Source organism: Hyla sarda, chromosome 1 (assembly GCF_029499605.1).
Source record: "Hyla sarda isolate aHylSar1 chromosome 1, aHylSar1.hap1, whole genome shotgun sequence".
In the NCBI taxonomy this organism is placed as follows: Eukaryota; Metazoa; Chordata; class Amphibia; order Anura; family Hylidae; genus Hyla; species Hyla sarda.
Window position 1 is genome coordinate 419,019,023 of NC_079189.1, and position 15,598 is coordinate 419,034,620.

Genomic DNA, 15,598 nt, shown 5'->3' on the forward strand with positions numbered 1-15,598 from the left:
TTGTTGTGTTTGCGGCATATTTACTGAAATCAAAAGCTATTTCAATCAAACTTTTAACAACATTTTAACTTTTTAAACATTTGAACAGGTAACGTTACATTTTAACATAGGACCCCTTATTTGATAGCAGCTTTACAAGTCTTGCATCTATTGAACTTGTGAGTTTTTGGACAGTTTCTGCTTGAATTTGTTTGCAAGATGTCAGAATAGCCTCCCAGAGCTGCTGTTTGGATGTAAACTGCCTCCCACCCTCATAAATCTTTTTCTTGAGGATGCCCCAAAGGTTCTCAATAGGATTGAGATCAGGGGAGGATGGAGGCCACACCATGACTTTCTCTCCTTTTATCCCCATAGCAGCCATTGATGCAGAGGTATTCTTTGCAGCATGAGATGGTGCATTGACATGCATAAATATGATTTTATTACGGAAAGCATAGTTCTTCCTTCTGTACCAGGGAAGAAAGTGGTCAGTTAGAAACTCCACATACTTTGCAGAGGTCATCTTTACACCTTCGGGGACCCTAAAGGGGCCGACTAGCTCTCTTCCCATGATTCAGGCCTAAAACATGACTCCACCACCACCTTGCTGAAGTCGCAGCCTTGTTGGAACAGGGTGGCCGTCCGAGAACCATCCACTACTCCATCCATCTGGACCATCCAGGGTTGCACGGCACTCATCAGTGAACAGGAAAATTAGTCTTCATGTATATTCCTGCCCAATGCAGCCATTTCTGCTTGTGGGCATTGGTTAGTGGTGGCCGAATAGAAGGTTTACGCACGGTTGCAAGACTCTGGAGCACTCTACACCTTGATGTCCGTGGGACTCCAGAGGCACCAGCTGCTTAAAATATCTAATGTAATTGCTACACACAGCAGCTGTGCCGGTTCTGTGTCTTGGTTTCAGTCTTGCTTCAAATATCTGTTTGCTGCTATGTAATGGTATTTTAGCAGCTGCTCTCTTGATCCGATCCATAGATTTGGCAGAAATCTTCCTCAATGTGCCTTTATCTGCACGAACCTGTCTGTGCTCTGAATCAGCCACAAATCTCTTAATATTGCGATGATCACGCTTAAGTTTTCATGAAATATCTAATGGTTTCATACCTCATCCAAGGCATTTGTAAGACTCACGGCAGTAGGCTGTAGCACTCAGGGTAGTAGTGGATACGCTGGACTTGTGTAGTAGATGATGTGGGCCGTGTAGAGCGGAGTCTAAGGTGCTGCTGGTTTTCACCAGAGCCCGCCGCAAAGCAGGATGGATTTGCTGCGGCAGGTGGCACCCAGGTCGCTACCCCTGGCACGACTCGACCACACAGGCAGCTGAGGAGATTTGTATACCCTGCCCCGCTGGCAGTGGAGGGCAGAGAAGGAAAGCGCTCATGGCCAGCATTTCTAGCCGGAGCGCTGGACGTAACAGCATTGAACTATTTCACTCTTTTCAGCAGCAGAGAGATCCTTTTTCTTCCCCATATTGCTTGAAAATGGTGCTCTGCTCAATAATGTGGACACGACCTTTAGTAGTTTTTCCTTACATTGGGTTCACCTGGCAATCTAATTATCACAGGTGTCCAAGATTGTTTTAATTTTTTGTGACACTTAAATAGAATTTGCATAATAATTTGGAACTGGGTGTATTGTCTGTGTGTCTCTGTAAGGATACCAAATACAGAAAGTGAGGGTATACAAGCAGAGGCTTTATGACCTGTAATAAGGGGTGCAGTGAGCATTTACACCCCACTGGCGTTGGACAGATCTTTGGAACCGTGGGATGTGCAAATGAAAAATTTTATTTTTCATTTTCATGGACCACTGTTCAAAAAATCTGTCAGACCCCTGTGGGGTGTAAATGCTCACTGCACCCCTTACTACATTACGTGAGGGGTGTAGTTTCCAAAATGGGGCCACATGTGGGAGGGTCCACTGTTCTGGCACCATGGGGGCTTTGTAAACACACATGGCCATCAATTCCAGACACAGAGCACTTTACGTCCACACTTACGTCCACACATTTATATGCTCAGAAGAAATGGTGTTACAAATTTTGGGGGGCTTTTTTTTCCTGTTACCACTTGTGAAAATGAAAAATTTGGGATAAAACCAGCATTGTAGTGAAATTCCCACAGGCGTTCAGGTACACCCTGGGTCCTTAAGTCCCAGGGAGCCAAGGCATACCTGTATGCCCTAGGTCCTTAAGGGGTTAAGGACCGAGGGCATACCTGTACGCCCTGGTCCAGTTACCGGTGTTTGAAGCGTGCTCACAAGCTGAACACGCTTCATACCCGAGGAGTCCCATTTGCTATCAGCAGCCAGGACCCACAGTTAAAGCCGAACATCGCTGACCGGGCCAATGCCCGGCATTAACCCTTTAGACGCCGCAATCAAAGGGGTTAACGATCTCGGTAAAATCGTAATGTCCCGATCAGCTGAGTGTATGGCGGGAGGGCCCTTACCTGCCTCCTCGCCGTCCAATCGGTGCTCTGCTGCTCCAGGAAGCCTCAGCAGGCTGAAGCAACAGAGCACCAATAACACTGCTTAAAGCTGAGCCAAAGCTCCGCATTCAACAGTGTATGCAATCGTAAGATTGCATGGTATAGCCCTCTATGGGGACTAAAAAACAAATAAATTAAGTGTAAAAGATCCCCCCCCCCCTTTTCCTATTTTTTAAATAAAATAATGTAATAAAAATAATCATATGTGCTACCGCCACGTGCGTACATGTCCAAACTGTTAAATTATAAGGTTAGTTAAACCGCACTGTCAATGGCGTACACATATAAAAATACCAAATTCAAATGAAAAATTTTTGGTCGCTTCATATACCATAAACAAATTCATAAAGAGCAATCAAAAAGTCCCATCAAAATAAAAATGGTACACAAACAATGAGCCCTCATATAGCCCTGTATGCGGAAAAATAAAGTAAAGTAAAATAAAATAAAATCTTATTAAATTGGGTATCATTGTAACCATATGGACCTACAGAATAAAGATAAGGTGTCATTTTTACCGAAAAGTTCACTGCAAAATGTTTGTTTTTTTTGTTTTGCAGCTGATTTTGTTATAAAATAAGTGATGTCATTACAAAGTACAATTTGTGATGCTAAAAACAAGCCTTTATAAGAGTCTGTAGGTGCGAAATTGATAGCTTTATGTTTAGGAAAAATGAAAAAGCAAAAACTAAATTGGCCTGGTGCTTAAGGCCAAAATGGGCTTGGTCCTTAAGGGGTTAAACCTTTGTCTCCTTCTTGAAACCTCTTTAATAAATGTAGTACAAGTCATATAAGCCTGCATTATGCAAATTGCTCCAAAATGTTTGCACAATTATAATAATCTGCCATTTTGTGTTTTTAGTACTGTTTTTAGTGTTTTTAAAAGGATATTCCAGGATTTGTGCTTCTTTTAATGTAAGACAGGGAAGCAAAGTTAATCTAGTTACCGTACTAATATACTTCACTTACCTGTGTTTGATGGCTGTTATTTAATTTATTTGTCTTTCTTTTCTCCTGAAGTAAATTTTCTGCAGCCTACCAAATGAGTATTGTCTTTGACCTTTCCCAGGCTGCTGTGCGGCCTGAGACAATACACCGCAAGTCAGGAGCCAAAAGGGGGCTTGTGTTAAGCGCCCTGATGACGTTACACATGATGGCGTATGTGTGTGCATTCATAATCACACAATTCCACTGCTTGTGTGTCAGGTTGTGCTGTGCAATGGGTGGGCAACCAATGTGTGGGAGGGAAAATAGTCACCAACCACCTTGAAACAAAGGATCCTGGGGATTATAGTAATGAGGGAGGCCACAGAAACAGGATGTAGCCAGTTCCCAAAAACAAGCCAGCAGCATGATTAGGGACACAGGACACAAGCACAGATCCTTGGTAAGCATGTCCATTACTGTATGACTCATAATTACTAAAGTCACTTTAAGTTGGATAACCCCTTTTAAGGTGTACTCTGCTGGAAACATAGTTTCCCCTATCCAAAGGATAGTGGATAAGATGTTAGATCGCGGTTGTCTTGCCGCTGGGGACCCCCACGATCTCCGGCGCTGAATCCTTGTCATTTGGTGCATGGAGCGAACTTCGCTCCATGCCCGATGACTGGCGATGCGGGCCACCACGCCCCTTCCATTCACGGCTATGTACCAGCCGTCACGCCCCCTCCCATAGACATGAATGGAGGGGGCGTGACGTCACGAACGCGAAAGCTGCGAGCTTCCGTGTTCTGGGCGCTGCCGGCCCGGAAATCGTGGGGGTTCCCAGCGGCAGGACCCCCGCAATCTAGCATCTTATCCCCTATCCTTTGGATAGGGGATATGATGTTTCAAATGGAGTACCCCTTTAATGCTTTGCTGACAGTGAATGAAATTGTTTTCATTCTGAATCTGGAGAGGAATCCGGATGTAATACCTGGAATGTACTATTCATAATACTTGATGAATCTATTTATAGATAACTTAATTTGTTATTTGTTATGTTTATGACAGAAGTACTACTTTAGTTATTCATCCTTGCTTTTGTTTTTGCTTTTTAGAGATGGCAGAGAGACACAACATAAAGCATATCCTGAAACTTGCCCGAGATCTTGTGTATAAGGTTCAGACACTGATTGAGAACAAGTAAAGGGGCCTCCAGAGAGAGAGAAGCACAGCCACATCCAACCCAGCATGAAAACTCCCACTGCCATGGAGCCCTGGAAATCATTTGTTCAGCAATGCAATCAAGTCCAAACAGAAGAGAATAAGTTATACAATACACTATCTTAATGGCCAGTTTATTCATGTAAATAAGTGCCAGAAACTGAGCCAGTTCTAGTAGCATAGGAAGCAGCTACTGAAAGAATGGGTGTCTTTTTTTTTTCTTCCTGATTTAGTTTTTTTTGCTGTTTGGCCTCGTTAGTTTATTGTTAAACCAAAGACCTCACTACAAGGTTGATTTCCTTGATGATTTCAGAAACCCTTCACCAATATTAAAAGTGTTAATGTGCTAGTGATCCTTGTTAAAATATAGCATTAATTGGGTTACAGTGTAAGAAATATATACACATTATATATATATTCTTAAGCTCCATATTTCAGAAGGCCATAGTCACAAACCTGTTTATAGAACACACTTTAGCACAAACAGAGTAGATTATTTTTATCTAATGATGTTGCCATTATGAGTTAATCTCATTTTCTGCCAGGACCAGCTGCTTATTATGTATGCAAATTGCTCAAAATCGAGGCCTGTGTTTTGCCCGTCTGGAGGTCCTGCTTATTTATTAATAATTTAACTTCCTACTATTTGGCTGCACAGCTTTATCATTGCAGGGATGATTTATAGGCACAATCTATTGGAATATATCAGAGATAATGTATAAATATATATTGATATTATTTATTTTTTATTGACTTTATTGTTTTACATGGTTTTATGTTGCTGAATTTGCAGTATGAGAATGATTGTAGTTATCAAAACACATGCTTTTACTAATAATGAGTCGGTTGCAAAATGCCTTTCTTTTTTTAAATCTTTTTTCACACTGATTTTTTCACTAACGTCCTGTAGATCCCAACAGTGAAGTTACCTTTTCTACTTTAATTATGATAAGATGCATTTTTAGCGACAAGGAAGTTCATTGTGCAAGGCTGGTAACATTCAGTGTTTTTTAAACAGATTAAAGGCTAAGTATCATGAAAAAAATGTATATCCCCTATCCGTATATCCCCTAAATGTCACACCACCTCTATATAGCGCTATGGGAGAGCCAAAGGTTGCCAAACGGCTTTCCCATAGAGCTATATGGAGGGGGCGTGGCGAACTCTGCTTCGGGTGGGGGGTCATGATACGCCCCTGTGGTAGAAAGTCGGGTCTCCAAACAGCAGATCACGGGGGCCCGAGCGATAGGACCCCCCACGTTCTAAAATGATCCCCTATACTTCAGATAGGGAATATGTTTTTTTTTTTTCATGATACTTATCCTTTAACTCAAGCCCTTTATTTCCAATGCAGGGAATAAACTGCTGTGTGTCTGAAGGATTTATCTGTTTATTTAAGTTTTCACAAGTTTAAAGAGTACCTGTCATCAACAAAAACTTTTAATATGATGTTCGTAATCATTAATGAAGACATATTGTAATATATCTTCATTAAAAAATATTAATATTTATACCAGTTTTTTTCATTTTATACTTTTGGCTACTAGGGGTCTCTCTTCTATGCCTGGTCTGCAGGCAGCTTCCTATGCTTTTCATAGTAAGTGTACAGCTTTTAGGACTAATGCTGAAAGGGCTCTGGTCCTTCCACAGGAAGTTCAGTACTCTCAGCTCAGGACTCGCTCCCAGCCATGAGCAGGACTGTGAGCTACAAGCCTGCACATGCCTCTCATAAAACAGATGCCAGTCACCTCCCCCTCCCCCCTGTTCTGTGTTCTCCCTGCCCCTCACCACACGTTATCTTATACATTGTATTATCTCACTGCACTCCCTGCTCTGTGCCCCCCCCCCCATCTGACATTCATCTTAATTACTGCCTCAGTAATTGCTCCCACCACCCCTGGTTCTCAGCATTTACTTTTTAGTGCAGAGAGACACAGGAGAGGGAGAGAGGCTGCCGTCCCTCCCCGGTACTTAGTCTGTATGCACACTGCACACAGCTGTTGGCTGTCTGGGCATGCTGGGAGTTGTAGTTTTGCAACAGCTGGAGGTACCCTGGTTGGGAAACACTGCTGCAGAGGGAGAGCAGCATACAGGAAGACTGGCAGAAGCAGAGTCCCGGCCAGGCTTCATGTGACCTCATGCCTGCCGGGACCCGCCTCCTTCCACCCCTCAGAAAGACAGTGCTCCTGAGCTAATGAAGAGGGATGAAAAAAGGTATTTCCACAGTGTTTTAAACCTCAATAAACGCAGGGAAAGCCATAGTTAGAGTAAGGGACAGATGGGGAGGGGGATCAGGGAAAGTTTAGTTGATGACAGGTACTCTTTAAAGAATATGGCTGCTACACAGAACAACTCCTTTCTTTTTATCTGCCCTCATGTTAGACTCCTTACTTGTCCTCATGTCAGAGCCCATTTAGTCTGAGTGGGGAGGCTCTTGGATGGGTATATGCTGCCTTACAAACCTGTATATAGCTAATGAGCTATCCAAAGCATGTATCCAAAGCCTACCATTCCTATTTAAAATATTCGGATATTTTTTGAAGTGTTAGAGAACTTCTGAAATAAAGTAAAGAATTAACTAAGGGATATGGTCATACATTCTAACACAGCGCATGTATGTTATTGATCTATATGTTATCATACTGCATGTGCAGCCATACACATTTTAGTCCCATATTAACTGTTACAGTCATACAAGCTGGCTTTACATGTTTAATGACTCCAGGGTATGGACGAACAATCTTTCTGGGAGAAAATTCTTGAAACTTTTTTTCCTGTAAGATTGTTCTCGGGCTATCAGAAAAATTTCAAGCGCAACAACTTTTGAGATCTGTCAACATTTGGCTAAAGCAATCTTTCATTGTTAAACTTCCCTTAATGAGTGAATGTTTTGGTTGAAGTTGGCTGTTTTCATCTGCTCTAATGTGTATGGTTTTCTTTAGTGTTACAGCACAAATTAAATTGGCAAAGCCCAGGCAAATGTTAGTGAACTAAATATATAAATCTTACTGAATATCTTATAACCGAATATCATATAACTTTCCCTTTAAACTATGCTACTGGGAATTAAAGTGAATTTGAAAATCGCTTTGTATGTCTCGATTTAGTAGCACTCATAACATGTTATTTTGTAGAAAAAAAAACAAGCATTATAATAGATTAATTCGAACAGGGGGGCTCATTTATGAACACTAATGCACAAGAAAAGAATAGGAGTTGTCTGTATCAAGTAGGTCAATACTTTTATTTTCTAACCTGCACTACAAAATAGTAGTAGTAATCTAGTTGCTGTTGGCAACAGAACTGCTTTTCCTCTTCATTTATTTATTTATTTTTAAATAAGGGTACATTATGTACTAAATATCATACCCAGGAAACAACAATACTGGTTCAAAATCTTTCTTTTAATTTGGCGTGAGCATAATTTAATGTACATTGCAGTACACTTCTGTGTGGAATTATTGTACTGTGGAATTGTTTTTCCTGGTAAACCCAATTAGTCATGGGGTCTGTCTCCAGCATCACTGTTCAGCATGAAAATCTGCAAATGTTGCTCAGCCTTTCTCATTGGGACTTCCAGTCATTATTCAGGATTAAACCTAGCCTGATAATATCACCAGTTTGTCTTAAATTATTATTTTTATGTTGGAATTGATAACTTTGATAATGGCTTTTAAAGGAAAAAAAAAAGTTTTACATATCGTAAAAGTAGGGAATCACTACTGTCACTACTTTATCTCAAAAACCTGCATATCAGTATCAATCATGATGAGCTAATGTATTCAGAAGCTTTATTTAGCACCTGAATATGTCCTACTTCTCTTGAAATATGTTATGCATATGAAATTTTTACTTGCAAAGTTAGGGTCCTATAAACAAGGCACCTTAGCATAAACAGTGTTAGAAAGTGTTTAATAAAGGCTCCATTAATCTACGATATCCTATAATATCTGTAAAGGATCCTAGGCTCTTAAGAAGAGTTGATTTTGTGTCCTCAAATATCAGTGTTTTTGAATAACTTATAAAGATAATGATAACTATTTATTTCTTCTATTTACTGTACATTTCTGTGTCTTCGTAAAAGTCAGTGTGTGAATCATTTTACTAGTAAAGATATCTCTTAAATGTTTCCAACATACCTTGTATATGTACTCAGAGAATTCTGTTTGTGTGAAGAGAGGAGACACATAAAGAGTTGCGTTATTTTTTCAAGGATAACTTTGTTTTCATGAATCCTACAGATCATAAGACATAAACTTAATGTATTGCCTTTATCTACATTTTTATTATCTTAGGTGTTTATTTTGTTGCATCTTTAGAAACTCTGCAGAACATGCCAGTAATTTTGTGACCAATCTTTAAAACTCTGTTTTATGATATTTTAAATCTACCTATGTCATAAAGCACCAAAAAATTGGGTCACCAACTTTAACTTTAGAGGCATACACAAAGGGAGGAATTTATAATTGTAGGTGTAAGTGAAGCATTTTTCTACACTTTTTTGTGTGTGTGTGTGTGTGTGTGCTGGTAATGTGCAGGAGCACCACATTTATTAAATAGTTACAGAGCATTTCATAAATTTTGTGCAGGTACACTTTTTCAGAAATGTTACTCTTCACATACACCATAAAGCTAAGTCTGGGCTGGTGTAGTTTAGAGACTTTTCAGTGGCTCTGCGCTTTTTTTGCGCCTTTTCACAAAAAAGGTGCAGTTCATAAAATCCTTCCATATCAGGTGTATTGCCAAAATCAGTGGATTGCAACTAAAAATCAGCAGAAATCTGTAAACCAAAATGCACAAATAAACCCTGCTTGCGCCTTTTCTTGACACAAAAAAGTCTAAAGACAATGATAAATGTCGGCCATTGTGTCATTCCAGAGCAGTTAGCCCACTGTGCTGTTAGCAACACAGCAGTAGAAGTTTCATGCCTAAAAAAAAAACTTTTGCATAAAGCTGCTTACATTGTGTGTCTGTGTATCAGTATGATTAATTAAATCATATTTTCAAATATAATAAAGAATATCCTTGCCCTCTGTTTATAATACAGAGTTGTGCAAGGTATTAAATCATGCAAATGAAAAGTATCAATGCTTCTAGCATAGTAATGGGTAGTTCAGTAACCAGCTCGTCAAAAATATTTAAACTAGACTGCGACCATCCTCTCCCCCAGCACATTTTAGTAACTAAGGGAATGCTTTTACTAAGGGAATGCTTTTACTAAGGGAATGCTTTTATGTTTTTGTGCATACAGTGAACTTTTGGAATACGCAGATATTGATTGCCGTGTACCTCTCTTTTTTTTTTTTTTTTTTTTTTTTTATGGGAACCAATGTGTCATATTGTATTCCTCATTGTCTTTAATCAGCAGTATAAACTAGGACACTGGTCTCCACACTTGTGTACCTCCAGTTGCTGAAAAACTTCAACTTCCAGTATGCCTGGACAGCTGATGGCTGTCTGGGCATGCTGTAGATTGTAGTTTTGCAACAGCAGGGGGTGCACTGGAAGATCCTCCCAATATATACTTCCAACATAGGGTTGAAACCATATGTAAACCGAAAACAGTAAGGAGGTTTCTACACAAATCTACTTCCCACTATAAACTTCCATACTGATAAATTGAAATAACGTTTTCAAAGTTAGACAGGTCTCCCAAAAATGCTTTGGTATTTCTCTTAGGTGTTTTTTGTTTTGTTTGTAATATAAGCTTATGTACAAAGGCAAGGTGTCCAGCGCGAGTATCAGAAAACAGGATATTTATTCCAATAAAAGCTACAAAGACCAGGAGAACATGACAGGGTAATATAAGCTTATGTAAAATAAGTTGGCATGTGTACATTCAGTACATAGTGCACTATTCAAATTTTATATTATATACTAAACCGCAGATACAGATATATCTTGTGTACATTTGTGCAGATGACATAATTATATAAAGCTTCATTTGCTTAAAGCTTTTCCCAGACACTACAGCTTTGCTTACCAATTGCCCCTTATTAAATGGGTTCTCTGGAATTAGATAAAAAGGATTTGCCTCTTTTAGAAACAGCACCACTCTTGTCCATGGGTAATAAACTCTGCTCTTGTATGTGTTTTCTGTGGCACTCTACACTACGTAAAGGAGCAGAATCTAATGACAATGAAAGGAATCAATTCTCCTCCAGCCACAAGGCATACAGCCTATTGGTAGGTGTGAGGACACTCTACAGTCCCAAGACGTCACACCACTGCAATCATCATGGCTTTGGCTACATCTGTAGAGTGGCAGCCTAATTTGTTAATTATAAAATCATGGTTAAAATCGTAAAAACTTTTAAACAAATCAGCACTTAAATATTTGGTTGTAAAATATAGTACACAACATAACTTTTTCCATAAAATAACAATAGTACTTGTATAATAATGTCAAACATTTCGCCAGTTAATATGTCTACCACATCTTACCCCCAACATCTAATAAAATCATGAATAAACCATTTTTATACCCCAACACCATGGACAGTTGAAATATTGGTTATCATCTCCTTTTGTACCTGGAAAATAAAATCCACCTGCTATATCCAGGTTCCCAAATAAAATTAGTGCTAAATTGTTGTTCTGTGCCAGGGGCAGGTAGACCACTTGAGTAAAAATTCTTTATTTTTTTGAGAGGTCACAGGATAATAACAATGAGGTGTATTTACTTGTTCCGGTTTTGTAGTCTTCTTGCTGCTGTGTTTGTATTTCTTTCTTGTTTTGTGTAATTCTAAAAAAAACTATGTGAGTAAATACACCTGTAAACTAGCAGTGCCACTGTATGAGAGAAATGTCCTTTACTCATAAATTATGCACATTTTACAGGTAAATTATCATGAGAGATCTCTTCACCTGAAAATGCTGTATTTGCTTGTGTATTATAAAGATCATTCATTGAGAATAGTGACATCACAATTTCACTGGAAAGCACCTATAATACCTCACTGTGAGTTTTAGCAAGATGCAACAAAAGAAATGCTGCCTACCTTCTTGGAATTAATTGTGAAACATATCAAAGTGGTAATACTTATGTTTTCTAGAGTGTGATGCTTTTAGAGTACATTGTAAGAGTGTGAATAATCTCATATGAAAATGCGTTCTCTTGTAGAATTTTCTTTTACTTCCTTGACAGTATGATAGTGTAATAATAATTATTCAGTGAAAATGCTCTGATAAGGTGTATTTGTGGACTTTTTCCTCAAGCTGTGGACTCTTATTCTTCCAAAATAATGTTTTTATTTTATTATATTGTATGTCAAGCTAGTTACACCAGAACTTCCTACAGTATGTTTACATGTGGCAGATGTGCTACAGAAATTTCTGTAACAATTTGATAGATCTGCATTGAGTTAGTAAAAATGCATGTTCATGCTGCAAAATAGCCTCATTCAAATGTTAAGAACAGATTTTCAGTCTCCAATAAGTTAACCAGGTGTGAACATACCCTCACTCATCTAAGACACGTATAAAAGATCACTTTATAGTACTCATTAAATTGAATAAACAAATATATTTCATGTAAAAAGGCACTGTCAGCTCTACTGACTTGTTAACCATCGTTCCTTAGAATTTATGTTGTGCCGTTTCTTTTTAAGGCTGCGTTCACACTGTGAACCCATTACATAATGGGTATGCATCAGCATCCTGTTAAAAAGGGATGCCAACATATACCATGGTACTGACAGGGAGTTTAATGGCCTAAACATAGTAAACTAATGACAAAATTTTTCAACTTATAGGTACAGGGAATGCCTTAAGGATTATTGTAATAAAAAAAAACTCTTGACATATCAGACATGTCAAAAATGTTTTTTGGTCAGGGTCTGATGTCTAGATATAGTTGGAAAAAGTTGAATGTGCATTTCTCTCCCCAGCTTGCCACCTGATCTGAATCATTGCAGGAGATGCGTTCCATAGACTTAAATGGGTACCTAGCTGGAAAACATTTTTATTTAAATCAACTGGTGCCAGAAAGTTAAACAGATTTGTAAATTACTTCTATTTAAAAATCTTATTCCTTCCAGTACTTATCAGCTGCTGTATGCTCCAGAGGAAGTTCTTTTCTTTTTAATTATTTTCTGTCTGACAACAGCGCTCTCTGCTGACAGATAGAAAAGTAATTTACAAATCTGTTTAACTTTCTGGCACCAGTTGATTTAAAAAAAAAATTTTGTTTTCCAGCGGAGTACCCATTTAATGACCCTCTGCTCCTGTGATGCCTTGGATCAGGTGGCAAGCTGTGAGGAGAAGTGATATATCTAGAGATATCTAGAGATTGAAGAGGGTTTCAACACAGACCTTGACCAATTAAAAGTTTTAATGTTTGTGTGACAATTCAAAAAAAAATGTCATGTCAGTAATGCTTCTAAGCTGAATAGGTCCTTTGCCAGGACAATGCAGAATAACCTTTTTGACAGGATGCCTACACATACCTACATACAGGGTTAACACCGTGTCATCCCAACCTTACATAAGCATAGGGAGCCCAATAATGTTTATTCAGGCATAGTGTAATAAAAGCAACACTGTTACCTTGTGGAACTTTTCTCGAACAAGTTTGTTTTCCATTCCCCTTTCCAATGGGGCTTAAAGGGGTACTCAGCCCCTAGACATCTTATCCCCCATTCAAAGATAGGGGATAAGATGTCTGATCACCAGGGTCCCGCCGCTGAGGACCGCAGCGATCTCTCCAGCAGCCCCCTAGTCATCTGCAGCACGGAGCCAAAGTTTGCTCTGTGCCTGATGACTCACGATACAGGGGCCTGGTGGTTTGTGTTGTCATGGCCCCTCCCCCTTAATGCAAGTCTATGGGAGGGGCGTGGTGGTGGTCATGCCTCCTCCCATAGACTTGCATTTAAGGGGGTGGGGCATGTCACAAGGGGGCGGGGCAGCGATGTCACGAAAAGTTGGCCCCTGTATCATGAGTCATCAGGCACGGAGAAAACTTTGGCTCCGTGCTGCAGATGACTAGGGAGCTGCTGGAGAGATCGCGGGGGTCCCCAGCGGCGGGACCCCCGCGATCAGACATCTTATACCCTATCCTTGGATAGGGGATAAGATGTCTAGGGGTAGAGTACTCCGTTAACCCTACACACTCCAACACTATAAACGAATATACATGTTTATAGATGTTCTCAAGTTCAAGATAAGTCAAATTTTTATAATAAAATAGGCCATTTATAGACTTCCTGACAGTAATCCTTTTAATGAAAACTACAGTGAGCTTTACCGCAGCCGGAAATTGTCAACTTTTGTATGTGTGTTACAAATGCAGGTTCTTTATTGTCAAGGAATGAATCTCCTGATTATTGAAACCCTTAAATAAAAAGCTGAAGCACTTGTTATACATAATTGTCTACCATATGTATGCATATAGTATAGAACATGTTTGTTTGTCCTGTTTGCTTTGTTCCTGTAGTAAAAATAGTAACAATAATGTATTCTGCTATAGTGAAACATTCACTTTCAGCAATTCAAAAACTGTTCTGCTAGCTGAGGGATTTATCGTACCACAATGTGATGTGCTAGGACATAAAAAAAGAAATCTGTTATGTGAAGTTCATGTTTTACATATTGTATCTTGTTTCCTGACTCAACAATGGTGAACGCTTTTTATATGATTTTATTCACTTTTTATTTTTATTATGTAAATTTCTCTATCCTGTTGTTCAGAGAGGCAAATTAAGAATATATTCTAAATGGTATATGTATTTTCAAACAAATAAAGCTCTTTGTTGTTACTAAAGTTGGATATGCTTGTTTATTATAAATGTTTAATTTATTTTCAGAATTCTAAAAGAAAAAAATTGACAGCTGGCTCTGCTTATCTCTGTTCCATATTAAGTCACTGCCATAGTTTACACCCCCACAGCTTAAACTACATGAACCTGTTTTTACAGCAAACAATCAGGTAACTCAGTTTACATCTTGGGAGTGGTTGCATTCCATTATTAACAGGGCACATGTAGAATATTGTAAAGGGGGCGTTCACCATCATTAAGATGCACACATATAGTACACGCATACAGACACACACATAAGACACAAATACAGCGGGGATCAAAAGTTTGGGCACCCCAGGTAAAAATTTGTATTACTGTGCATAAAAAAGCCAAGGAAAGATGGAAAAATCTCTAAAAGGCATCAAATTACAGATTATACATTCTTATTATATGTCAACAAAAGTTAGATTTTATTTCCATTATTTACACGTTCAAAATAACAAAACAAAAAAAATGGCGTCTGCAAAACTTTGGGCACCTTGCAGAATTTATAGCATGCACTGCCCCCTTTGCAAAGCGGAGACCTGCCAGTGTCATGGATTGTTCTCAATCATCATCTGGGAAGACCAGGTGATGTCCATCTCAAAGGTTTTAAATGCCCAGACTCATCTGACCTTGCCCCAACAATCAGCACCATGGGTTCTTCTAAGCAGTTGTCTGGAAATCTGAAACTAAAAATAGTTGACACTCACAAAGCTGGAGAAGGATATAAGAAGATAGCAAAACGTTTTCAGATGTCAATATCCTCTGTCTGGAATGTAATTAAGAAATGGCAGTCATTAGGAAGAGTGGAAGTTAAAGCTAGATCTGGAAGACCAAGAAAAATATCAGACAGAACCGCTCGCAGGATTGTGAGAAAAACTATTCAAAACCCATGTTTGACTGCACAATCCCTCCAGAAAGATCTGGCATACACTGGAGTTGTGGTACACTATTCCAATATAAAGAGAGACTTTTACAAATATGGTCTTCATGGAAGAGTAATCAGAAGAAAACCTCTTCTACGTCCTCACCACAAAAATCAGCGTTTGAACTTTCCGAATGAACATATAGACAAGCCTGATGTATTTTGGAAACAAGTTCTGTGGACCGATGAGGTTAAAATTTAACTTTTTAGCCGGAATGAGCAAAGGTACATTTGGAGAAGACAGAATTTAATGAAAA

The 15,598-nt window shown here is 39.0% G+C and overlaps 1 protein-coding gene across 1 annotated transcript in view; it reads left to right on the forward strand.

Annotated features, from left to right (window-relative positions):
* Positions 1-14,391, forward strand: part of SGSM1 (small G protein signaling modulator 1) — a 376,300-nt gene extending 361,909 nt beyond the window's left edge. The window contains exon 25 of the mRNA XM_056528949.1: positions 4,532-14,391. Coding sequence (XP_056384924.1) covers positions 4,532-4,620 — 89 coding nt within the window. The 3' untranslated portion in view covers positions 4,621-14,391. The remainder of the gene's footprint in view (positions 1-4,531) is intronic.
* The last annotated feature ends 1,207 nt before the right edge of the window (positions 14,392-15,598 follow it).